This window comes from Balaenoptera musculus, chromosome 2, assembly GCF_009873245.2.
Source record: "Balaenoptera musculus isolate JJ_BM4_2016_0621 chromosome 2, mBalMus1.pri.v3, whole genome shotgun sequence".
In the NCBI taxonomy this organism is placed as follows: Eukaryota; Metazoa; Chordata; class Mammalia; order Artiodactyla; family Balaenopteridae; genus Balaenoptera; species Balaenoptera musculus.
Genome location: NC_045786.1, coordinates 74,917,383 through 74,945,128, shown reverse-complemented (window position 1 = coordinate 74,945,128; position 27,746 = coordinate 74,917,383). Strand labels below are relative to the sequence as shown.

The 27,746-nt window shown below is 36.0% G+C and overlaps 1 protein-coding gene across 3 annotated transcripts in view; it reads right to left on the bottom strand.

Moving 5' to 3' along the window:
- Nucleotides 1-866: 866 nt before the first annotated feature.
- Nucleotides 867-27,746, bottom strand: part of SLTM (SAFB like transcription modulator) — a 45,024-nt gene continuing 18,144 nt past the window's right edge. The window contains exons 6-21 of one of the 3 annotated variants that reach the window (XM_036844923.1): nt 22,049-22,076; nt 20,236-20,704; nt 19,552-19,601; nt 17,241-17,359; nt 14,823-14,972; nt 14,502-14,605; nt 14,237-14,403; nt 13,391-13,476; nt 13,018-13,181; nt 10,437-10,617; nt 9,575-9,699; nt 8,563-8,733; nt 7,706-8,020; nt 7,448-7,592; nt 3,800-3,960; nt 867-1,928 (exon numbers count right to left, since the gene is read on the bottom strand). In XM_036844923.1, coding sequence (XP_036700818.1) covers nt 1,820-1,928; nt 3,800-3,960; nt 7,448-7,592; nt 7,706-8,020; nt 8,563-8,733; nt 9,575-9,699; nt 10,437-10,617; nt 13,018-13,181; nt 13,391-13,476; nt 14,237-14,403; nt 14,502-14,605; nt 14,823-14,972; nt 17,241-17,359; nt 19,552-19,601; nt 20,236-20,704; nt 22,049-22,076 — 2,544 coding nt within the window. In that variant the 3' untranslated portion in view covers nt 867-1,819. The remainder of the gene's footprint in view (nt 1,929-3,799; nt 3,961-7,447; nt 7,593-7,705; nt 8,021-8,562; nt 8,734-9,574; nt 9,700-10,436; nt 10,618-13,017; nt 13,182-13,390; nt 13,477-14,236; nt 14,404-14,501; nt 14,606-14,822; nt 14,973-17,240; nt 17,360-19,551; nt 19,602-20,235; nt 20,705-22,048; nt 22,077-27,746) is intronic. The other 2 variants (XM_036844924.1, XM_036844925.1) reach the window with 2 other exon arrangements.

Genomic DNA, 27,746 nt, shown 5'->3' with positions numbered 1-27,746 from the left:
CAGCACGTAAAGTGCTTACTTGTTTGTTAGCAACTGTGTAATCCCTTGTGGTAAGCATAGCTCCACTCTACAAATGAGGAAAAAAGATCAGAAGTGACACAGAGACCCAAAGTCACAAAGAGAGGCAGAGTAGAAGTTAGTTCACTCCAATACATACTGAGGCTTCCATTGTGCCAGTCTACAAAGTGCAGAGGGGATCAGGAAATGAAGAAGTAGACCCCTACACACACACACACACACACACACACACACATATCACCTGCTCCCACAACTGTAGAGTTAGGAAGGGAAGAAAAGGGTATGAAATCCAGAACAATACAAAAAGTGCCAGTTCCCCCAAAGAGTCAAAGACAAGGGTACCCTGGCTGCCCACAGCACTCAAAGTCTGAGCCATCTCATGGGCACAGCCATATCCACTCAGGGACACTTACAAGAACTTCTATAAAGACTCCTTCTCAAATCAAAAGGTGGCCTCAGAGCAATCCCTTGGCACCCATCTTGTACTCTGTACGAGCATACAGACTGCTGAGTTTTCCAAGAATCTAGACCATTTGAATTACTCATCACTGATTTTATATGAAGGAACATGCGAGGCTTTAAGAGGCGCTATTCTGAATTTACCTTGAAGGACTTTCCTGGAAAAGATGCCTTAAAGAAAAAAACCAGTAAGGTTAGTGCTTAAGTTTACAACACTTCAACAAAGTGTGCTGCCCAGCTACTGAGATGAAGAGTCAAAGTTAGACTTATTTCCTAGGAACAAAAACCAAAAGTCTGTCGTTAAAGCTCTAAACCTAGTCAATTACTTGGAGTAAGGAAAAGGGCTGGAGGACTAACACCTAAAAAGCTGGAAACAAAGACACATACACTTCCAGGTGTGGATTTTTATTTTCACAAAGAGACAACAATGCCTTCCCACATACAAGTATTTACAAAACCCAACTGATTCACCAAGCTAGAACCTGGGTTTTTTTTTTCCACTTCTCAACATAGTTGGGAATATGGAAACATTAATACCCACACAATTCCCAGAGATGGAATTTATCCATCAAACAGTGCAGATTACCTAAAAGTGCACTTACCTGCACAACTCAGTCTAAGAACCTCAGTGATACAAACCTCATGGCCAAGGTTTCAGTAATCTATTTGGTTTCATACCATGCAAACCTGAACAAGTGTGCTGCTACACTAAACTGAAAATCGGTTCTCATTTTACAATTAAAAAGGTTCTCAACGCTTTAGCAACTATACAGAATATGAAGGTTTATTTCAAAAAAGAGTACATTTTTTAAAACCAGGATACACAGATGCACTTAATGTAACAGTACCTTCTGCAAAAATAGGTTACATAATACTCAGAAATGCAAGAACAATCTTATTCTCTAAAAATTAAACAGCAGACTTTTTAAGCTTAAACAGCCTTCAAAATGGAGGCTGAAAATGCTTGGTGACAAGAAGTAACTCTAGAGCCTGACACCACAGAGCTAATGCTGGAAATTAAACTACTACCACACACCTGCAAACTACGCTTTATATTCACACAGCATTAAAATGGTTTTGATTCCTATCTTTTCAAATGTGTCTTGGTGCTGCAAGAAAAAAAGTTGAATGATACACAAAACTATTAAAAGTTACAACAGAACTATTTAAACATCTTCTCCAAAATTGAGAAAAGCAATCATGTTAAATTTTAAAAAAAGAGAAAAAAGAAAAAGTCTGACAGAAATCTCAAGCAAGTCAGAGGTCCTCTTCATAAGTAGTCAAGTAAAGTTTACAGGAGATTTCAATAAATTATCTTGAAACCGTGGCAGAGAGCTAATTTTCAGAATCGTCGTGGAGGTCCACCCTTAAATGGCTTAAATCCAGAGCCACTTCCTCTTGGCATGGAATTGCCACTGATTTGTACAATTCTATTAATTGGGGATGCATTACTGAAAAAGGTTTAAAAGAAAAAAACGTCAGAGAACAAAAGAACAAATAATTACAGCTAATACCTAAAAAGTGATTATCATTTAACAGACACTGTTCTTTGTGCTTTACCCATATTAAATAATTTACTCTTTTGAACAGTCCTGTCAGGTATGTACCATTACTAACCCCACTTTCCTGATGAAGAAAGACAGATCTAGACGCTAAGTAACTTGCCCAGGATCACAACGGTGAACTGATAATAAATGGTGGTGTGAGGATTTCAACTCAGGCAACCTCACGTCAAAGCCTCTGCCTCTTAGTAAGCCATTTAATGGTCTGTGCATGAATGGACTGGAGCAGTGGTTCTCAAAGTGTGGCCCCCAGATCTGCAGCATCAGCATCCACTAGGAACCTGAACCTCTGAACTACAGGACATCATTCAAGAAATATTTTTGGAATTTCTTTTATATGTATAATGCAACACAGTAGGTACGAACGGATAATACAGGGATAAAGACCCACCCCAAAATCCTACAACAAATTTGGGAGAGAAAAACCCATGGCGAAATGGTTTAAGTAGGATAAAACCAAATTACAGAAAGGTTTGGATGCCAGGCTGAGGAATCTGGATTAGATCCTGTAACCTAAAGAAGCTGTTTGTAGTTTTGGAGCAAGTAAACAGTGTTAAGAAAACAGTCCCAACGGTTAAATTTAGAAATAACGTGAAAAGTGGAGGAGAGAAAACACTCATTTGGGAAGATCTGATAGAAGCTGAAATGAGCAAAAAGACAAAGCTACCACAAATATATTTTTTTAACTGAACCATACTTAGAAATTTATGCTAGGAGTGAAGAAAGATAAAGATGAGGCCCAGTCTGGCAATGCCAAATCAAAAGAAGCTGGAGACAACAACTGAAACATAAAGGTTTGAAACCGCAGAGGAATGAGTTTGCTTGTGACCCTAAATTTATGGAGAAATCTAAGCATTTACATGGAGATCATGATATAAAGCTAAAAATAAAGAATAGTATCTAAAATCCAACCGTGTGAAGGAGCCAATAAAGTAAATTAAAAAGGTAGAAAAGAAAATTATGGTACATTAGAAAGCAGAGGAATGTTTTAAAAAAGGAAAAGCAACAGTGCTTAACCACCAAGGAGCCCAAGAACTAAAAAAATAAAGGAATCTATATTTGTCAAGAAAAAAGGTACTGGTGACCTTTAATAACCAAGGACAGAATGAGTGATGAGGCTGTGCAGGGCACAAGGACAGTAAACAGTCACTTAAGTCTGAGGGTAGAAGCAACCAATAGAAGAGCAGTAACTTGGATCACTGAGCCAAGCCACTGTCTCTTCTAAGACAGATGAATGGGAAAGAAAAAAGGGCATGGGAGAGAGAGAGGCCAAACACTTGCCAGCTGAAGGGCCACAACGGATGTTGGTATGAAGAGAAAATAAAGCTCATCTCCTAGCATTTGAACAGGTTTTGGGATAAATGTCCAAAAATTTTGCTAGACCTATTTGAAAAGGGTGGAAGCAGAACATACTTTCAGTTTCTTCTTCCTTTCTAGGAATTTTCAGAATGATAATGAACAAGAAGATGGTTCCAACATGAAATTAATATTCATTATCTACTGCATTCTGACATACATACCTACCTGTATCGAGATCAATATGCCAGAATGTCAATCAATTAACTTATAGTGAGGAACGTTAACTCACAAATTAACATCAGCTGCCCTGGAGACTTTGGGTTAATGAGGAAATATCTGGGCAGACCTAGGGTTGTTACTAGTTGCAATTCAATCTCTCAGAAACTATAATGACCTTTAAGGAAAAGGAAAAAGGTTTGGTTGCATGCTGGCAGAAAAGTCTTAACTGATTAACTACTTACCTTGTATGCTGCGTTATCATGCCTGCTCCTGTCCGGCCATCACCCATTCGCCTTGCATCATGATAGCTAGGCCCTTGAGAAGGTGGACCATGCCATTCTTTCCTTGGTCCACTCGTGTCCCGTCCATGGCGGTCAACCACATGTCGTTCTTCGGGATAGTGCTAAAGAATAACATATTAAAAGAAAAGTCAGGACAGACTCAGCCTCAGGCCAATTTACTTAAGGTGTACTTTTTTTTTTTTTTGATAAATTTATTTTATTTTTATTTATTTTTGGCTGCGTTGGGTGTTTGCTGCTGCGTGCAGGCTTTCTCTAGTTGCGGTGAGCGGGGGTTACTCTTTGTTGTGGTGCGCGGGCTTCTCATTGCGGTGGCTTCTGTTGTTGCGGAGCACGGGCTCTAGAGTGCAGGCTCAGTAGTTCTGGCCCACGGGCTTAGCTGTTCCGCTGCATGTGGGATCTTCGCGGACCAGGGCTCGAACCCATGTCCCCTGCATTGGCAGGCGGATTCTTAACCACCGCGCCACCAGGGAAGTCCCTTATGGTGTACTTTTAATGTCAGAAGGAAATTAATAAGATGTGTGAGAAGATGAAAGAATGAATAATATGAAAAAACGTTTCTATCTACTTTAAACTAAGAGGCTTCTCAGGCTTCAGGGTAGAAAAGGTAGAAGGATAGAATATGATTCAGCACTGTTATTTCTATACCTTCTAGCACCCATGTACTTTCTGACCCTTGAATATTTCTGGGTCTATATATAATACCTGGATCTTCTATATATATGTAAGAAGGCATACTGAGAAGTCAAAACCTTAAGACAAATCAAGGTGGGGTATATGATCAACATGCAAATACCACATAGAAACAGGAGCTGTCATCTTACTGTACACAGTACTAGTTAGTGCTATGGCTCTTACAAGGTCTTACACCCATGACTATGAAAAAAAAAGAATAGTGAACATAAAGAAACAAAAGCAGAGAACTAAGGATCTGAGGGAAAAAAAAGAGTCAAAAGTTATGATACTTAGCCTGCAGAAATCTGAAGGCGCCCTACAGAGATATATTGGGTTGGCCAAAAGGTTCGTTCGGTTTCCCCGTAGGATGGTTCTAGTGGCGCTTAGTTGTCTTTAACTTCATTCAAAACAATTTTGTTAAGTTGTATTGTGACAGCTGTCATATCAGCGTGCATTTAAAAAAAACCCAAAATTGGTGAATTTTTGTGTAGCCATTTTAATAATGAAGATGGAAGAAAAAAAGCCACATTTTTGGCATATTATGCTTTATTATTTCAAGAAAGGTAAAAACGCAACTGAAACACAAAATAAGATGTGTGAGGTGTATGGAGAAGATGCTGTAACTGATCAAACGTGTCAAAGGTTGGTTTGCGAAGTTTTGTGCTGAAGATTTCTCGCTGGATGATGTTCCACAGTCGGGTAGACCAGTTGAAGTTGATAGCAATCAAATCGAGACATTAATTGAGAACAATCAACATTATACCACGTGGGAGATAGCTGACATACTCAAAATATCCAAATCAAGTGTTGAAAATCATTTGCACCAGCTTGGTTATGTTCATTGCTTTGACGTTTGGGTTCCACGTTAAGTTAAGTGAAAAAAACCCTTCTTGACCGTATTTCCACATGCGATTCTCTATTGAAACGTAACGAAAATGTTCCATTTTTAAAACAAATTGTGACGGGCGATGAAAAGTGGATACCGTACTACAATGTGGAACGGAAGAGATCGTGGGACAAGTGAAATGAACCACCACCAACCACACCAAAGGCTGGTCTTCATCCAAAGAAGGTGATGTGTATATAGTGGGATTAGAAGGGAGTCCTTCCAGAAAACCAAACAATTAACTCCGACAAGTACTGCTCCCAATTAGACTAACTGAAAATGGCACTCGATGAAAAGCGTCCAGATTAGTCAACAGAAAACGCAGAATCTTCCATCAGGATAATGCAAGACCGCATGTTTCTCTGATGACCAGGCAAAAACTGTTACAGCTTGGCTGGGAAGTTCTGATTCATCCACCGTATTCACCAGACATTGCACCTTCGCCTTTCCACTTATTTTGGTCTTTACAAAATTCTTTTAATGGGAAAAATTTCAATTCCCTGGAAGACTGTAAAAGGTACCTGGAACAGTTCTTTGCTCAAAAAGATAAAAAGTTTTGGGAAGATGGAATTATAAAGTTGCCTGAAAAATGGCAGAAGGTAGTGGAACAAAATGGTGAATACGTTGTTCAATAAAGTTCTTGGTGAAAATGAAAAATGTGTCTTTTATTTGTACTTAAAAACCAAAGGAACTTTTTTGCCAACCCAATACTACAGTCAGAACAGCTTATAGACCAACACCATGAAAACCAAATTTCCAAGGGAGGAACAGGATCTCTTCCCTCAGGATACCTTTTGCAAAAAGGGTATCTGAATGCAAGGGCACTAGTCTATGAGACTTAAATTTTACTCTAACTAAGGCAGAATATCTGGATTATGTAACAAATCTTAAATGTTCTATTCAGGATAAATAGCTCAATGAATTCATCTATTGAACATTTCTACTTACTAGAAACATTAAAACTTAATAAATCCCAGCAGGCCCAAATCCGTTTCAAAAATGCTTTGTATGAAATGGAAAGTGCAGAGTTGTATTAACTAGAATGCCAAGAGATTAAAAAATTTTCTGGTAAAAAATGTTGCTACAAAACCTAATATGTATTCAAATACAAAACAGAGCACCAGAGTATACTACAGGCTGAAGGATGGAGACACACATACACATACACATACACACACACTTCAGAATTCTTTTTTGTATGTAATTTAAGAGAATATTCTATCTCTGCTACCGTCAACCCATATTATGCCAGTATTTCATTGACAGAATGCTTTCGAGTCAGGTAAAAGGTTTTTGCTCATTTGAATTGCTAAGAGATGTCCTCTGTCGAGATTCATTGACTTCTTAATAGAAAATATTCAAGTCAATAAAGCGTCACAAGAGTAAAAAAGGCAAATACAAAATATTCCACTTACCTACCTTTAAAAATAAAAGAGCAAAAAAGAGACAATGGTTTTATTTCAGTTCTATACTTTAAGCTACTTAATAAAGTGGGAGAAAAGAGAGAGTATTATAAACAAAAAACAAAAACAAAAAAAAGGAAAAGGTGAAAGGGAAACACAAGTAGGGGCCCAAGATTTCCCATCCAGTTTGAAAGCCTCAATTTCTTAAAAAAGAAATAAAGCCAGTCATCATTAGGAAGGCTCATCTACCAAATGTAACAATTCTCAAATTTTAGCAGGAAGTTTAATAAAAATTTCAGGGCTACAATCATTTCATCACGTATGTAAGTCAAATCATTACATTGTACACCTTAAACTTACACAGTTCTTTCTGTATATCAATTATATCTCAATAAAACTGGAAGGAAAAAAAAAATTTCAGGGCTAGTATCCTGCTTCTCTGGACTACTATATTCAACTACTGACTTGAAAATACAAGAGGCATTACAATCTTTCACAAGAAACTCTCAATCATTCTAATCTAACTAGTCTAGTCCACACCCAAATGATACTACAGATACAATGTGTCTCATAAGTCCTTTAAATTTATTTCTGGAGAGTTGACAATAAACCTGCATAAGCATTTACCTGTGCTCCACTTCCTCGGTCTGTGATTACTCCTCTGTCTCCCTCTCTGTTTCCATAGCCTGAAGCATTACTGCGATTCCCAGGGGGTGCCCCTCTCACACTGTGCCCTGATACTTCTCTCCCAGATCTTTCTGGCCTTTCAACTCTGTTAAACAAAATCCAAAAACATACACAATCAAACTCTATTATACCTTTTTTTGAAAAACCCAAATGCATTATAACCCACCACTAGCTAGTCATTAGAAACTACACAAATACCTTGCTTCCCGTTTGTCGGCGGACATGCCTCCTTCACTCTTCCAGGAGGTGGGTCTAGATGGATTGGGCCCTCCTTCTCGGGGGTGTCTAGGGTGAGCGATATCAGGCCTGTCATGAATGATCACTGTCCTCCTCTCATCTCGTTCCCCTCGTACTTCTCGCCTGTCTGTTTCTCTAAGTTCGTTTCTTGGTGGTGGAGGCTCATTTCTTCTGGAATCACTGAAATTTTTGGGATACCTTTCAAAACCTGGATCTTCTCTTCGTGCAGAAGGACGTGTTTTTTTCCCTTCACTTTGACCAACAAAACGTTCTCGCCTGTTTTTCAAAACAAAGAACACAGGTCCTGAGAAGTACTTACTTGGCCTTATTCTTCTTAACTTTATTTGCATAACCTACAATAATAACACCTTCTTTAAAAATTAACTTAAGGCAAAGCGACCAAAATAGCCACAATTATTGATAATAACCTATATTCTTTTAAATTGAGCTAAATGTCTGGCATGAAGGTTGGTTTTTTGCCGTCCAAGGGAAATTACATCAAACACTCAAGTCACTACCAACCTGAGGGATATTTTACTGTTCTTCACAGTTGAGGCCCATTCAAAGTTAACAGTACTCCCACTTAGTTTTAAAGGTTAAGAAGATAAAACCAACCTACTTAACTGTGTTATGGTGGCCTTTAAAACTAATTTTGAATACTGAATCACAGTCTCATTAACAAATACAAAAACCAAACATATGATTTGTTCTGAACACTCAGTTATGACCTGTACTTCTTAAGATTTTAATAGAGAACCAAACTATCACTAACAAGGCTCATATACCAAATACAGCATTTTTCAACATAATCTGTTTACCTTTCAAAAGATGAAGACTGTATTGATGAACTCTCAGGAAACCTGCCCCTCTCTCGGTGATCAAAGTCATTAAATCTATTCTGTTGTCGAGAGTAGTCAGATCCGTGGCCGAATCGTGCATCTGTATCTAGAGACAACTTTTTATTCTCGCTCCAGTAAGGATCATCTCGCCTTGAAGAGAAATATTTGCTCGTTTATATAAATTAGTTTTACAACAATCAAATAACACCTACTTGGAGTCATACATACCACATGCTAGGAACTGTGGATACAGAGGGCTAATCAACTCAAGACAAAACATTCTGTTACAAGAACAAGCTAGCAAAAAATTACTGTTATACAAAGTCGTATAGTTATTAGAGGAATTTCACAGGAAAGAAAATAGTTGAAAAATTGTCTGTTTTCAAATTACTAAATGGGAAAGACAAATAAGATAAATACTTGACACCATTTTATAATAAAATTCTAACTAGGTGTATACAACCTTTTTGGTTATACTTAACTTTGGAAAGGTTAGAGGGGTCAGTCCCAAGCACAATTCATTCACTCCACTTATTTCTCAACACTATCAACTAAATCTCACAGAATGTGTAATGAGAAAATTAAATGACTATATTGTATTTTGAAATCTATTAAGAACCATTAATGCAAACACATACAGAATCTATATTTTAGTCTTCCCAAATTTATGACGTTGATTTCTGTACCATCTGCACTACCCTGTAAGAATTTTCAAAATGGGTCTGAGTTTGAGAGCCATTGCTGAAGTCTACCATGTATTTCCAGTCATAGTGGAAAAACATTTGCATTAGGAAGGGAAATAAAAAGAAGAGCAGACTCTTCTACTTGACAATGCACTGGGTCCAATTCAATACTGCAATCATTCCCATCCCTGTTGATCATGACCCTTTACTCCAGTGATGAGTGCCTGTGCTCTCCAATTCTAGAGTTAGTCTTAGCTTGGACTAAGGAATAAGATAGTAAGCTACTGTTAAAGAAAGTAAGCAACTACCTATGATCTACATCACGTGGGCGTTTCAAAGAATTCCTTTTTTCTTGTTCATAACGAAGCTGCTGCTGTTGCCTTCTCAGTTCCTCTCGTTCTCGAGCAATACGTTCAGCTTCCTTACGTCGTTCCTTCAGATAACATAGAAGGAAGAACCAACCAATGCAAAATGAAAACATAAGGTAAGTATATTTGCAACTTTGTTTTAATCCTGTCATTAAGAAACCATCATAGGCAAGCACCAGGCAAAACACATACCTGGGACAAATAAAAAAATCTGACTTCAGTAATTAGCAATCTAAGCTATGACTATTGTTCTGCAACATTAAAATTAACAGAGACTGGGTGTTAAAAGCTGGCAATTTTTTAAATTTGGAAGGTCAGATTTAGTTGAATAATTTTAAACAAAAGCACCTAAAGGGAATTAGAAATAGAGTTCTTAATATGTATGAAGATTAAGTGCCTTAAAACCTTGGATGCAATTCTGCAAAGAGAGGCATTATTTCCTTCCAGCCTTGGGAAATCACTCCCACTATAATATGTAAGGAAATAGTTATTTTCTAATAATGGGATAGTGACAGAGCCTGGATTACAACTACTCTGGACTCATAGTCCTATGCTCAGACTATTAGGCTGCCATGATATTGCAGAGCTCGAGGTATTACCAATTGGCTAGAACAAAGTCATGACTAAATGTATTTTTAACTAGCACCTAATTCACTGTTATCTTTCAGGGACACTTAATAAATGCTCATTAGCTAAACTTATTCTATAGAAGCTTTACAACATGTAAAGCAAATTTTAGGGCAAAAATCACAGGGTTTGAAAAAGGTCAGTTATTTAAGATGAAAAGATTTTCTGACTGCACCTGTTCAATACGAATGCGTTCCCTTTCCAAGCGTTCGCGTTCCATTCTCTCTCTCTCTAGTTTTTGCCTTTCAATTTCTAGGCGCTCTCTCTCTCTCTGTAAGCGTTCCCGTTCTTCCCGTTCACGAATTATTCTAATGCGTTCTCGCTCTCGACGCTCTCTTTCTGCAATCTCTCTTCGTCTAACAAAAATCAGTATTTAGAAATACTTAAATTATGCTAGCACTGTGTGAAAGAGAATAGCTTTTGAATTTGTACTTTTCCCTGAGGTTGGCAATTTTAAACTTCAACTCATTCTAAGTAGTTTTAATGTAATCGGAAAGAGAACTCAAAATAAAACTTTAAACAGATTTCAATACTGTCACTTATTTATTAAGACTGTCAACTGAACAGCTGAATTTTATAGAGTAGTTGCCTCTTAGATGATTCCTGTTTAAATAAAAATCCCACTATAACAGCCCATTAATTAATCAACATTTTTAAAAGGAGATATTCTACATACATGAATTTACAAAACTACAACTTCTACTGTTTTTGATAGAAAAATAGGATACAGTCTGTCTCCTTAAACGAGGTAGGCCCTATTTTTGATAACCTGGGATCATAACCATCAGCACGAATTATAGCAAACGCTATATACAATGAACGGCTGCCTCAAAGCCTCTTTTGGAGTGTTCACGGCCCATAATAGATGGCTCTGGGTAACATGCTTCTTTGATTCAGGAGGTAGTTCAAATGTTTGCTCAACTAAATTAAGTTATTATATTATGACTTTTAACAGTTTTTTTTTTTTTAATCATTTCCTTACTTTAAGGCACCCAGTGTATTTTGTCTATCACCATGTCTTCCCCTAGTAACCCAGTGGTTCTCAACGGTTCAGTACTGCCCCCATGGAAATCTGAGGGGCATTTTTAATTATCACAATGACCATGGGCGGTTACCAGCAATTAGTGAAGGGGACCAAGGATTCTAAATATCTTCCGATGTGTGGAATAGTCAAGATAGTTCTGCATAACAAAAAACTGTCCAACACTCCTAATATACCTTTCAGATGCCATAATGGACATTCATGTCATCAAAACAAAATCACCTCTAGAAAAAAAAATCTAGCTCTAGAACTTAACTAATTTTTAATAAATGCTAGGTTCATTTGCTTTGGCGTGGTTTTATGTACACTAAAGTTTCCAGGAATGCAACTCCATGTAAGTAAGAGGGAAAATTATACTTTCTTGAGAACTTCACCAAGAGTTGTTCACCATTTCAGAAATCATGTCATAACGTCAACAACACTCCTGGTATTTGACTCACCAATATGACAAACCGGTATCAATCTGTGATTGTAGCTGTCACATTCTCACTGAGTCTTAAGAAGGGTGCAAACATCTGACTACTTCATTAGATCTTCTAGAGAGTCATGCCTAAACATTCATATCTGGAATATATGCTTCATTACAAATTACTTTCATTTTTCCTTCGTATTACAGTTAAGGCTTTATATTGATATTTTTCATGTATTTGTATGTGTAGGTATATTATATACCAATTTCGTTTCAGATTAGTAAAGAAGGTGCTGCAACTCTTTTGTTTACTATGAAAGGGATGCTGGTCTAATGGGTTTGAGGAGTGCTGCCTAATAACTCCCACTCCCACCCTCCTCTCAACTTGTGGTCCTCTAAACAGGAGGCTAAGCGTGCTGAGACCTCATCCAACAAAGCTTCTGAGTAATGCAAGGGTTATTTCCTTTAGGTAAACTGTGCGGCAATCACAGTATTATTTAAGTTGCTAAAACTCTCTCTGGTAGTTCCGAGCACTCTTGTGAATGAATAGATGAAATTTCATTGTAAGTGACCATTTGACAGTATAGGTTAATACTTGGAAATTTATATTATGAAACACTTTCACAAGAATATTTTAAGTGGCATCCAAAAGTTGATATATGAAAGCAAACTGGCACTCATGATGAACTGTTGAGATATTGCCACTAAAAATAGAAATGTTTTGTTCTCGTTTTGTTTTAAAAAGAATGCCTGCTTTGGGACAGAGCTTAACACAATAAGGTTCACCGGGTAAATCTGCCTTCACTTGGTCTCTAATTCAAAGTACAATAAGTTTTCCCTAAAATGTCAACATATTATTTGACCACTATACCTTACATTGAGACTATCCTATCTCAAAAATCAATTTTTCCTTTAAAGTCATGTTTTTTATGGCGGCAGCTTTGGAGTAGAGGAAAGAGCATTGGACTTGGAGTCAGAAGACTTGGGTCTGAGTCCCGACTCTGCCACTCATTAGCCATGTGGCATTGGAAGAGTCATTTAGCCTCTCTGGGCCTCCATTTTTTTCACTTATATAATGGACATAACTAACCTTACAGAACTGTCAAGACAGAGATAATAGATGGAAAGGTATTTTGTAAATCGTAAAATACTACGCAAACTTAAGAAATCATTAGGTTTTACTGCACTTCTTAAAAGTGGCAAATATCTTTCTGTAGGAATACAATTTCCAGAAATCTGGTTTATAACTAGTGTTAAAGATGTACCTATAGTTAAAGACAGGTATAAAATAGACTCTTTTCCTACCTTCGAAGTTCCATTGCTCGTCGCAATCTTTCAAAACGAACTAAATGTTCTCTCAATCTTTGTTCCTTCATCTTTTCAAAAGGCAAGATGTCTTTCCTCCTGTAGTCTTTGTCCCTTTTTTTATCTAAGCTAGCTCTCTCCTTTTCCTTGCTTCTTCCATGAATCTGTAGAAAAAAAAATTACAACAGGACTACAAGTTAAAATAATTTTGTTTTTTCAAGTTGAGCTGGTCATTTAAAAAGCTTAAATGAGTAATGACATTCCCCTTTTCTTAGGTTTTCTAGCATGGAAGTATGCAAATGGTTAGAGATACTGACTTATCTTCTTTTGGGAACCGGTGGAATAGTAAACAACATCTGCCTCAGAGACTTACTTTCTCATATCTTCCTCTTCTTGATGGCCTACAATGATCTCCTTTAGTTTGGTCTAGTATTACCATATGTCCTGGACTCTTTGAACCTAAGAGGAAAAAAAAAAAAAATTAGATAAGCAAATGTCTAAAAATATTTCAGTAAAAAAGAAAATATAATGTAAAAATGCTGAATTCTTAGACAACCAAATATTCATAAACCAATACATGAAATAAAAAACTTAGGGTTTCCCTGGTGGCGCAGTGGTTGAGAATCTGCCTGCCAATGCAGGGGACACGGGTTCGAGCCCTGGTCTGGGAAGATCCCACATGCCGCGGAGCAACTAGGCCCGTGAGCCACAATTACTGAGCCTGCGCGTCTGGAACCTGTGCTCCGCAACCAGAGAGGCCGTGATAGTGAGAGGCCCGCGCACCGCGATGAAGAGTGGCCCTCACTTGCCGCAACTAGAGAAAGCCCTCACACAGAAATGAAGACCCAACACAGCCATAAATATAAATAAATAAATAATTTAAAAAAAAAAAAAACTTATTCTATGAGAACTTAAAGCGTTTTTAAAGCTTGATCCGCTAACATAAATACTTTCAGAGATACCAAAAGATCTATTACATAGCTATTACTCAATGACTCAGATTTAACAGTAAATGGGCTTAGGTGGAAGAAGACATCTGTCTCCTAAGAGTGGAAAAGGAGAGGACAATCAGTCTATTAGACCTCCTTTTCTACCTCCTTTTCTAATAACAAAGTTTAAATATTTATCTGGATTGTAATCTCAAGTTTCCCCTTCCACTGTAAAAATTAAATTGTAGGATGCATTAGAAAGGAATTGAGAAGAAAGATGCATAGCATACTTATTCGTTTCTTTTCTTCACTTTTTTTAATCGATTCTGAAGTTTGGCCACTTGATCCATTATCGTTCTTCTCATCTTTTCCTTCTATTTTCTTAGTATCCTTGCTTTCTTTTTTTTCAGGTTTCTCAGACGACCTCTTCTCTTCTTTTTTGACTGAGGCTTGTGTCCTAACCATACCACCCCAAGCAAGAAAACAACAAAATGAGGACTACTTCATCAGTGTACCAAAAAAGTCTATATGCTTATCAACAAAATAAATCCTTACTTGCTACTTCTATCACTCATATTTTTTTTGTCTCCAGAACTTCTTGAACTACTCTTTTCATCATTTTCTTTCTTCAATTCTTTCTTAGAAGGATCACCTTTAACCTGAAAGGTTTAAACAGGAAAAAATATGTGTTTTAACGTTACATTTTTATGTTTGTAAAAAGTATGTTGATGGTAGAAAATTTGGAAAACAGAAATGAATAATATATAAAAATAAAAGTCATTCCTAATTCTACTCCCTACCAGTGTAACATCTTTAAATTGAAAATTACTAGCCCTCAAAGTAACCTCCCTTTTATAAACACTTAAGCAAGCTTACTTTTTCAACAGAAATTAGCTGTCCATGCAGCTCAGTGCGATGAAGATGTGCAATACATCTGGACACCTCTGTGCTTGAAGACATAGTTACAATGCCATAGCACTTGGCCCCAGGACTTCGAGCATTTGTGACTACCTTTGCACTCAGAACCTGTAAAATGAGATTATACTTCAGAAAGTTTTACAACTTTACAACCACATACATTTCTAAATAGATTAAACTTCAGAATGGAGACTATTCAAATTAAAGGATATGTTCAGGATGTATAAATTCAGGATAAAGGATAAATTTAGGACATATATTATTCTATGATCACCATCTACCTTGCCTGTAAGTACTCAGTAAATATTCAGGGGAACAATTTAAAATATCAAAAAGCAATCTAACCTGCTTTTAGTTTTTTCCTTTTTTTTTTTTTTCAAATACATTGCCAAAACACAGTCAGTCACATCAATGAAGTAATGGCACAATTAACGAAAGCAAAGAAATATTTTCAATTAGATTTGCGTCAAAATTTCCCTATCAAAGGCCCACCCTGAATCTCTTAAAGATATTAAAACAAAAAGGGTAAGTTCCTAGAAAGTGTCTAAATAAGTGTTAACACTTTTCTATAATGGGTCTTTCAAAAATAAAGAATCTGCCACATGTAAAAAAGCAACATTAAAAATACACCCTAGGGCTTCCCTGGTGGCGCAGTGGTTAAGAATCTGCCTGCCAATGCAGGGGACACGGGTTCGAGCCCTGGTCCGGAAGATCCCACATGCCGTGGAGCAACTAAGCCCGTGCGCCACAACTACTGAGCCCGTGCGCCACAACTACTGAGCCCGCGCACCTAGAGCCCGTGAGCCACAACTACTGAAGCCTGTGCGCCTAGAGCCCGTGCTCCGCAACAAGAGAAGCCACGACAACAAGAAGCCCGTGCACCGCAACGAAGAGTAGCCCCCGCTCGCCGCAGCTAAAGAAAGCCTGCGCACAGCAACGAAGACCCAACACAGCCAAAAATAAAAACAAATTAATTTTTAAAAAAAACACCCTAAAAACACACTCTAAAAAGATACACTTTCCATCTATGTACTTTTAAAATGTATACCGATATAAAAGTGACAAATAATTTCAATTCTATAAAATGAATAGCTAAGAGAGACAAGGCAGGGGTGGATGAGTGAGAAGAAAAGCGAGAGAGAACAATGTAGGGCTGAATAAATAGGAACAGGGACGCAGTGTCAGGAAGAGGAACGTAAGGAATTTATGAGGCTGTATGGTGTGGGTAGCTGGAAGCTATCAGCTTTTATCTCAACTCTGGGAAACGCTGACTTGCCCCAACAACAGCTTAATTCTTAAGCCCGAGGTCCTTGTTATAAGTACATGGTTTCCTAATATAGTTTTAATCCTAATAAATGCCAACATCAAAATACCGTTTTTACAGCTCTAACAATAAATTGTTGAAAATAGAACCAAAAATATACCACAGCTGATCATGGGACCACAATTCTCAGTGTTCTGTATCTGACATCTACAAGAACCTCCTTAATGTGCAGGTAACTCTCTAATTAGAAGAAGAAGAAAAAACTCCTAAAACCAATAGGATAGATTTTTGTAACACTCATTAATGGCTATTTACCGATACTGGTCATTAATTTAATAAATATTTGAAAGCCTACCATGTGCACACATAGTATAGTAGATAAAGATCCCTGCTATCAAAGAGTTTACAGCAGAGGAGGTTACATATGATGTATCAATATATTGAACACTAAAAATGTAAAGTAGAAAATAGTGAGTGCCCTAAGGGATGCAGATCAACTGCAACTTAATTCAACAGCCACTAATTGAATATTCAATTCATTTAATCATTGACTATTTTTCTCTTCTGTTAGGGCTCCCCTCATATGCCAGAAAAAGTTCTCCTGATGAACCAACCACAGTAAAGCCTCCCTCTGCTCACACCCTGCACTCTTCCTTCACAGCACATATCAAAACTTCTGATTAAGTTTTACCAGTTTTACATTTTTCACCACCACTGTACTGGAATTTGTATAATGAGAAGGACCACATCAGTTTTGGGTTTTTTTCCCTCATATTCTATATCCCATTGCCTAATATTAATCTACCTATATTTTCCAGATGACCAGATCAGCCTCAGCAATTCTAGGTCCAAGAAATATCATGATGAATGTAATGAATCAAACTCAGTCCTTGGCTTAAATGGGCTCAAAATATGAGCTCTTAATAAAAGATTCCCAGGGCTCAGAGTGAGATTATATGATGAAACTCACCATTACTACAGAACTCAATAATTATGCCTGTAACAGTCCTAAGACAGATAAGAAACTAGGTTTTATATATACTGTTTTGAATATAACCTCTATTTAAAATGGAGATACCAGAAAGATGGATAAAAAGGTAAAAAGAATGTACCTTTCCATATTTGCCAAAGAGGTTCTTCAAATCAGCAGCTTTGGTATTAGAAGAAAGTCCACTAACCCAGATATTTTTAGTTGAGCTTCCACTGCTACCACTAGTACTACTTGTACTTCCTAGAATAGATTTAATATCAGAAGTTTAAGTATCTCAATTGGAATTTTTTTTAACACAATTATTAGGGCCATATTCTTCCAAAATTATAATACCCTCTAATGTTGATAGTACAACTTTACTACATCAAAATCCTACACATCTATTATTAAAATCAAACACACTAACAGATAATACAAACATGTCTGAACATTTGTACATTTCCTACTGCACCAATTTTAAGACAAAGTAGGCAAAAAAAATCAATTACACGTCTTGGACTTTTGCTGTTAAGCTCAATAACTTATACTCAACCACTGCACTAAATACAGGCAACCAGAAAGTAGTCATCTAGGAATGTACAGACTGCTTAATTACCTACATCTGTGGTGGGCTTTAGATCCTGAGAAACTTGGGAGTGCAAAGGGAAAAGTCAAACAAAGGGATAAACTGTTTTCAAGAATTTGAATGTTTAATAACAAAGACTAGCCAACCACAGTTCACCTTCATTCTCTATCAGAGAAAGGGTAAGAGAAAGTGGGAATCACATGCAGCTGGATAACTCTGTATTTAAAAAAAAAAAAAATCTTCTAAAATCACTTAACAAAAATAAGATCAGAGACCTCAAAACCCTTTAGAAAAAAAAAAATAGAAAAAAAAAAAAAAAAACCCTTTAGAGTAGGTAAATGGTTATATGAATTATTTCTGCACTATTTCCATACACAAATTATGGTTTCATACAGATAAATGCCATTTCTTAAAATACAGGCCTGGTCAGTCATCCTTCGGTGCTTTACTTCAAATGTGCTATTATAAAAAAGGAATTTTCATTCATTTGACTTTACTTGGAAAACAACTCTTACCCACTCTAAGGGAAACAGTATCTAAGCAAACAAAAGTAACAATTTTTATAACTTTGCATTATTGGAGTAAAATGTTTAATGCTTTAAAAATTACAAGCCACAAGTTTTAGTTGAAGAACTATTGTCAGCGTACTTATGAGGAGACAACACTTGCCTGACTCAAATATTTTAAATATTAATGGTTGCTGCATTTGTGTTCTTAAGAAATGTACTTATCAAACGATCTGCCATGAAATGTTAACTGGAAGTTTGTGTATCTTTTTTATTTTACCAGTAACATTTGGGCCCACATACTTCTCTAACTACAGAAAAAAAAATTTAATGACAGGAAAAAGTTAACATTTAATTAAGACTACACTAGGCTTTTAAATTTAAAGGATAACATTTAATACATTTATTATATCTTATCCATTAACCAAACTGTAAGGAACGTGGGTAATGCAATTAATTAATTGTCAATTACTAAACCAACCACTAAAATTTCTAATTATTAAAATATACCAACAAAATATACTAAATAAAGTATAAGGAACACGTTACTTTTTCAGGCACTCGAGGCATTTTCAGAATCTGTAGTACCTAAATTGTGTTATTTTCCCTTAAAATGCTTTTTTAGAACACAAGAAATATTTTTCAAGTATACAGCATATACAAGATGACACTAATGCACGTGACCAGGAGACAAACTGAGACTGAGACTTCCCAGTAACAAAAAGTAATCAAATAATGCACCTTTAAGCTTACAAAAATTAAAATAAAACTACTTTTCTACATAAAACTCTCATCAATGCAAAATAAGTCAAATAGGAAGTAAATTCCGAAGAATTAAAATACTGTATAACTGGCTATATTAACAGAAGTGTGCCCTGATTTAAAGAATCAAGAAAGTAAAACCAAATGTTAGAGACTGACTTTCTTTCAGCTCCACAAATATACACAAATACTGTTTATACCATATTTCCTACTAGACAGAAAGAGAAAAGACTGTGGTGGTGTACAAGGGTTAAAAGTGACTGCAATCAAAGATAAAATACTTGAAATTCTAATATAAGAAAACTAAATATCTGTTATATGAATATTCCATACAGATGCTTAGAACACAATGTGAAAAACACAGACTAAATATATTTTAAGCAAATTCATACCAGTTTACAGATTAAGAAAGTAATGCTTCAATCACACTGAGAATTTGCTGTAATCTAACTCCATTGTTTACATAAAGGCCATCGAAAAATTTTAGTATGTCAATTTTTGAGGACTAAATAATGTCAAAGGAAACCCCAGGCAATTATTACTTTTTAATGAAAATATGCAATTTATCACTGAAATAAACAGGAAAAAAAATCCATTACCTTTGTCATCTTTGGATGATGTCTTGCTGTCTTTAGATTCCTTTGAAGAGCTAAAGAAGCAAATCACCAGAAGAAAATTGAAAAAAAAAAAAAAAAAAAAAACAACAGAAAAAAACAAAAACAAAAGAACAAAAATCGAACAGCTTGATATTGGCTATATTTCAAACTAGTGCTATTCATACAAATTAATAATTCCAAAGGCCTAGATTAGGTTATTTGAACAAATGATTCCCTTAGGATTCTTGCACTGATTTTCCCCAAGATGCCTGAAGATCTAGATTTTCTGACAATTCTATTCAGTGGATATATGGCCATCTTCTCCAGATTTCAGGACTGGGACTTGACTTCATTTTGTGTTCTTAGGACTGATAGTTGTTCATTAACCATCATCACAAGGATTTTTAAAAATAAAACACAAAAAAATTGTCAATTTGAAAAAAAAAAACAACAACAAAAAAACCAAATATATGCTGACAATTCGACAATGCAATCAGTAGGACACACTGCATATTACGAAGATCTTGAACTTTTTTTTTAAAGTAACTTATGACGGTCAAAAATATTATAGGCAGGATCATAAGTACTAATTACTGTACATGGTCTTGAAGCCACCCCCTTAATGTAGAGTGATCTTATTGAATGCTGGAATTCAGTATCGTAAAGAACTGACATAGAAAAACAAACCTCTTTGCTTGACCAGAGGCCCCAGTAGACGAGGGCCCTTTCTTCAAAGTATCCTTTTCTTTGTCTCCAGATTCTGCTTTCTTAGAACTTTCTCTGGCTTCCTTCTCGACAGGATCACCCTTCACGCAGTCTTCCTTCTTACCATCTTTATGGTTCGCATTCATCTCATAATCCTTGCTTTCCTTCTCCGGGCTCTGTGCAATGACGTCCTGCCCATCTTTTGGCTTACTTGCTTCAGAATCTGTAATTTTCACATTTTTACCTGTTTCTAGGAGGTCATCACCATCAAAATCCAGAGTGATGGCATCTTCAGCCTGGATTGTGACCGAGATGTTGTCATCCTCAGCTTCTTTCACAGTCGTATTAGCTTCCATCTCTTCATGAGCTGTGTGATCAGCCTCAGCTAGGTTCCCTTCTGAAGGAAGAGGTTTAGATACTTCTTGTGTACCATCACCAGAACCTGCTATATCTAAGAGGATTTAACAGGAATAAATACGGCAAAACAAGAAGTTTAAACAATTTCATATTCATAAGCTAGAATAGGACCTAGAAAATATAAAGCCAGTTATTAGCACTGATGGAAGGTTAGGAAGAAAAACACAAGGGTATTAACTAACATAAACAATCCTTTACCCAGGATCACTTATTCTTCATGGAAAAAATGATCTCTAAATACAAATACCAAACAACAAAAGTGAGGAAATGATTCCATCCTGAGGATACCAGCTCTTCATTTCTGGTTATAAGTTAATGGCATATGGAAGATTTTTTTCCTCCACGAGAGAGTGACAAATGTGCAGATTTGGTATTCAATGTTCAAATTATCTTGGGATTTAACCCTTGTGACCTTCAGAACTCCCATGGTGACGTCTTGAAAGGTCACAGTCTGAGGATACCAATCGGTCTTCAAAGTATTCAGGGCCTCATCTTTTTCGCTCTTCTTATTCAGTTCTTGTGTAGTCCAGAATCACATGGAAAACTGCTACAGGAGGCTCCAAAGATGGCCTGCTCCATAACGTTTAGGAAAGTGGTTATTTCCAGGCTTCATCCTGTCCAGTCAGTCCTGCAAGTACCATTTTCAAAGATGTCTTGCATTCCCCCAAAAGAGAAAGGCTTCGGGCATCTGAGATTTTCAGCTGGTTGCTTTACTTCATCATTTCTTCTAGGTTTTTTTATTCTGCCTTGCTTAGAACCCTGTTCCATGTCCTTTCTAGTCCAAAGTAGGAGGATCCTTTGACGTCTTTCCAAGAACTCTTCCATAAACCTCATACTGACCACGTATTTTGCTACTGGTGTCCCTGCAATTGTATTGGATGAGATAGCTCTCCTAAACTACTGAAACTGTCAGAAGACTGTACGAAATTTCTCTAAGCAGCAAACAAAAAGTCGGTCTCCTGGTCACCCAACATTTTTAGGACTAGTTGTAAAATTAATTATCCATTACATACCAGGACTCCCAACAAGCACGTATGAGTTACTGCAGTTGCCAGTCTCAAGAATGTAATCAACTTACCGTATGCTAGGAGTTATTTTTAAAAATAAAATTTAAATTGGGTTAAATAAAAAATGGCATTGTCCACTACAGTAACTGATATGTACCATTAAGTTAGAACATATCTTTAAAGTGTTAAAAAGAAAATTAAAACCAATTGAAAAATAAAATCAAGGTGCTAACTTAATTCACTAAATTGATAATTTGAAAATAAACTCATTTCAAAAATAAGATTTCAAATAAGGAATGTTTTATTTTCACATAATTTACTGTTTTTCTAAATGTCACCTATTTTTAAACTCTACTTAGCATCAAACATACCTTTCTCATTTTCTTCTTCCTCACCATCCTGAAATTCAAAGAATAATCAAATGTAAAATGAATTCGCTTAAAACTGGATTTCAGTAATAGTACAAGATCTATCAAGTTTAATTGCTGAATGATTTAATAATATTAGAGACACCTATCACTAACAAATACAGGATATTCCAATCAGAACTGAACCAAAACACATTTACAGAAATGTAGCATATGTCTGTTATACATGATTTTACACAAGAAAACAGGCAAATCTGTCAATGATTATATCAACAATGAACTGGATTATTTAGTTTCACTACTCAAAACTAGTTTAAATAACCGGACTCTTACTCATATCAAAAAGCCACTAGGAATTCCCTGGTGGTCTAGTGGTTAGGACTCGGCGCTTTCACTGCTGGGCCTTGGGTCCGATCCTTGGTCTGGGAATTAAGATCCCGCAAGCTGTGAGGCGCAGGCCCCCCACCGCCCCAAAAAAAGAGGATGCAAAAAGACGCCAATAAAAAGCCTGCCCTGATTATTTTACATGACTCAGTTCAAAGGCACTCTTAGGACATACTATTCAAAATGTACCAGAAAATCTAACATGAAAACATATACTTTTCAAGGGATGGAATGCATATTAATAAACAAAATAAACAAAAAACACTCCCTTCTTAGGTATCTCAGAAGTAAGAATGACTACAAGAGTAGTTTCAAATTCTTCATTCCTTTTTAATCTGTTAAAATGGCTGTCTCATATACAATGGTGGTCAGCCACTTTAAAAATGGTATTTGTGCTACAGGTAATCAAAACAAGTAACACAATTTTCTTAATGATTGGCTTTAATTTTAAAATATGTGATATTTCAATTTTAAAATTTGTGACATCACGTAATCTAAAATTAAGCATGTGCTGGCTTGAAAACAAGAATATCACAGAGGGGAAAATCTTTATTTACTCTACACCAAGCTAATACTACAAAAATAACTGAATCATAGCAAAATAGAAACAACATTTCCCAAAATTAAAGATCATAACAAATAAGCTAGTAATACGCATTATAATCTCAGTAATGGAAAAAAATTAAGGAATGTTTTAACTTATAACTTTTAAAATAAAAGCTGAGTAGAAGTAGATTGTTTTTAGTCAAGGTGGTGTGAAGCTACCGTACAGGAAGCCTTAGAGGAGTGGTTCTCAAACTCTGAGTCTGTATCAGAATCCCCTGAGGGCTTGGGATTGAGATTGAGATTGCTGAGCACCAACCCTAGAGTTTCTGATTCAAGTCTGGAGCAGGGCCTGGGAATCTGCATCTCTAACGAGTCTCGGTGATGCTGCTGCTGGTCCAGGGGCTACACTTTAAGAACTGTGCCTTAGAGCGACAGCCTAGCAGGGAAATTAGACTGAAGGCAAAACTGAACTGTAAACAAAATTTTAAATGCCGCATTAATCTTATAACAATATTTTGGATTCATATAAAAGCATGCATTCCTTAAAAATGTCAAATATTTTACCATATGCTCAAAATTAACATTTGGGTAACAAACATATTTCTGAGAAGTCATTTTTAAAATAATTTTTCAACTTTAAGTTAACACAGAAGTGCCCCAATTAGGGAATGACCAATTGTACTGAAAACTAAAGTAACATGAAGGAAACTGAAAACACTGAAACAATTAAGCCATAAGCTTAGGAAGTAAAATAGTCCAAAACAAGTAGATTACTGACTGACAGCAATGTGACTCCTATTATTATAGAAGTCCATTATACTGTGCTCTAATAATCTCCTAATTGTTATACTGGAATTTAGTTTTAAACATTACATTTCTAATGTGCAACATCTGGAAAGGAAAGAAAAATGCTTTAACTTGGGTGGAGTGGTAGGCAGTGGCAGCAAAGAAAGGATGAGTTATGCTGGAATTACTGATAAGTCTTTTCCTCCCAAACTCTCTTTTAGTCATTTATCTCAGAGGGATAAATAAACTGGAATATCTTAACTTTTACTCAAAAGCAGAATAAAGTAACTTAAAGAATGTAACTTGCCTCTCCTTTATCTACCTGTGATACAACAGCACACCACTTCCAAGATATTCTTTTAGAGATGCAATATTGATATGTTCATGAAAAAAAAAATGGCCAAAGTATTTGCCATTTTTTTTTTTGCCATTTTAAAACAAGTAAAATTTTTTAAAATACTGCGATGTAAAAAACAAAATCTTTCTGCTGTACTTTCTGCCAATTAGAAATGTTATTTCTAGCTGCTAAAATAATTGGTAAGGTTTGCCTTACTTTGTTCAAGAGTTTTTAGGTATCTATCCTAATTACTCAACAGGTCTTCTGAAGGGTTTCACAACTTTAGTTTCTCAAAATAGTAGTAACACTAGCCTTATTACATATACTTAAATGTCCCTAGGAAAGGAGTCTGAGCCAACTTCCAGAAAACAAACTGATTACAATGGGGGTGAAGCACAAAAACAACTAGGGTTAGTAGAAAAGATGAGCCACATACCAGTGCATATTTGCGTTATTGTTCAGTATGTGCAGTAAACATAGCACTCACTACTAAGGTTAAACCATTCCTTACAATAAAGAAACAAACCAAGAAATACAAGAAAGACAGTGGAAAATTTTCCCTGTAAATGATATATAGGCACAGACATGACATGTACCTTATTGGAAAATAATTTTCCTCTGCTGAAAACAGTTGTTTTTTCAGAATAAGGAATATGGTAAATAAGTAACCACAATGAAAAGCATCCTTTTAAATTAACTACTTTTTGTGCTTATCTTGAAAAAATGTATTTCACATATGAAAATGAAAACAAATGTCTATAATGTTCATGTTGTTTATCTTTGTAATGGGATCTACAACCCTTAAGTCAAATGTGAAAATTAATATAGATAGCTTCTCTATTTTTATTTCATTCTAGGAGCAGCAATGACTCGTGAGAGATAAAGACAAGCCTAGGACTTGTTTTTCAGTTAACAAAGTGTTTACTATATACCCATTCTATTACCTTCCCCTAGGTTAATCTTGTGATACATGTACATATACGTGCTAAGTAAGAAGACCTCTTCTGGAAGGCCTCCTTTCCCCTGACTTGTATATAAACACTGTATTCAGTCTGACTAATTTACAATAAACCTTCAAAATAACCCTAAACCACTAACTGCCTGCTATCTATCTGGCAATACGCTAAAGACTGTGGGAAATACAAAATACCTGGCACATAATAAGCACTTAACAAATATCTGTTGAATGAATTTACTGAATAAATGTAGTGTAAGACACTGCTGTTTTTAGGTGGAGGGACTGAACTAACTGCAGCACTGTGCAAGTACAATGGAATTCAGAAAACAACAATTACGAGCGTGGAGTCATTTAGTGAAAAGAATACCAGACTAGGCACCATGAGACGCAGGTATTTATTCTGTCTTTACCACTAGAACAGTTTTACTCTGTGGTAGTGTCATCTACCTAGGTGAATTTTACCTGTAAAATAGAGATAACATATGACCTAAATAGGATATATAGAATTAAATAAGATAAGGGGTGTAAAAATTTCTCTGTAAACAGTAAAGCACTACATGAGAGAGATATGAGAGAGAGCTTTATGGAGGAGACAGAGATAAGTCTGGCTTTGAGAGGTATATAGACTTCGTATGACAAAAAAAGGGAAGGCCCTTCAAGTTAATGAAACATTAGGGGCAAAGGCAAATGGAAAAAGGAATATACATGATGCAATCATAGAAGATTGACAAGACTGACACTAGAGGAAATTTTTAAGAATTAAAGCATTACCAAATACAAACATTTTGGAGAAAATTTTCCAAACAATTCTCAAGTAACTGATACCTTCAAGCAAGTAGAACAGTACTACAAGTAACCACTAATTACACATGTACTGTGTGCCAGGGTATATGATTGATCTTCACATCACTCTAGCAGGTAGGACTTACAATGTTCATTTTACAGACATAGAAATTGACTAAGAAAACATGCCCAAACTCACAATATTATAAGTAACTAACAGAATGCAAACCAAATTCTACCTGGTATGACAAACTGCTTAGAGGCTAACACCTGAAAGCTAAAGATTTAAGCTTCAAGTCAAAGCCTGAAGACTGGCTTTAAATAAATATATCCCTATACAAGTGCACTGCCTATTTACTTGTATTTTTAAAAACAAGTAATAAAAGGATAAATCCTGAATTTTAGAAAGTTCACCAATAAGGGGACGGGTGAAGGGGACTTTTTTGAATATATCCTGTCTCTTAGATTTGACTTTGGAGCCATGTAAATATTTTAAATAATTATAAAATTAAATTTAAAATTATAACTTTTTATTTTGAAATAATTATAGACTCACAAGAAGTTACAGATTAAAATTTTTTTAAAAACAATACTTAAACATTGAAAATAAAATGAAACAAGTCAACCTAAATATGTATTAGTTGGTGATCATACAGAAGACTAGTCTAAAACACAGTGATTTGTTTGTTCCTAAGGTACATCCTTAGGAGAGATACAACTGGGGGGAAAAACCTTAAATTATTTTCAGAAATCACACCAGTGGTGGTGTTGGTATTATCATTCTAGGACTATTGTATATACACTGTGAGATAAAGAAAATAATTAACTTAGAAGTATCCTTATGAACTCAAAATCTATTTTATCTTAGAAGTAAAAACCAACAAAAACAAGCAAACAAAAAACACATTCTCTAGCACTGTACATTGAAAAGGCCTAGAAAACATGAATAACCCAGTGGCAATGAATACCCCTACCATCGAGATTATTGTCTTGAAACACCATTTACCACTAAAAGGAAAAAATGGCTAATTACAGGTCTGGAGCAGGAAATGGAACATCTTTACCAGAAAGCACAGAAGCAAAGACTACTAGGATCATGTTGAAAGGACTCAAACGCCAGCCTGAAGAGGTTCTCACTGGCTACGGATGGGACAATTTGAGCATTAATAAGGATAATAACTACAATGGACTGAAATACATTAAAAATATTTAAGTCCATGAGTTCAAAATGAAACTATGGGAGAAAAAGGAAAAAAAACACAAAACCTCATTAGTCACTACTGGAGATGCTCATGAACCAGCTCATTATTTTGAAAATTGGTAAATAAAAGAAAAATAATCAAACATATATCCCGCCTTTCTTTGTAAATGGTACCACGGGGTAACCAAATAGCAGGTGAGGAGAAGTTTCTCTTTCCAAGGAACATTCCAGCTAACAAAGAAAAACATGACAGAATTAGAATATCACCACTTTGATCTCCCTAAACAATCAGTGCAGTATGGATCATCAATGATTGTACCATCACCAAGAAGATACAGTCAAACATTATGTGTATCCAAATAGAAGAATACAACACTACCTGGGAATTAGTTGTATGTCTTGGGGGGATGGAGATGGGGGCGCAGGAATCAGGTAGTAAACCTCTGGATCCTATAACCAACTTACCAATTTACAGGAAATACAGTAAACAGAGGAACATGTTGAACAAAACCATAGGAATGTAATCAGCAAAATATAGACTTTGGAAGCTCTATGACTTGTCAAACTATGCTAGATGCTCTTTTTGTAAATATTTTTATTGAAACAGCCATCTCCATTCATTTACCTAATGTCTGTGGCTGCTTTCACACTACAATGGCAGAGTTGGATAGTTGTGACAGACCATATGGCCCACAATGGCTAATGG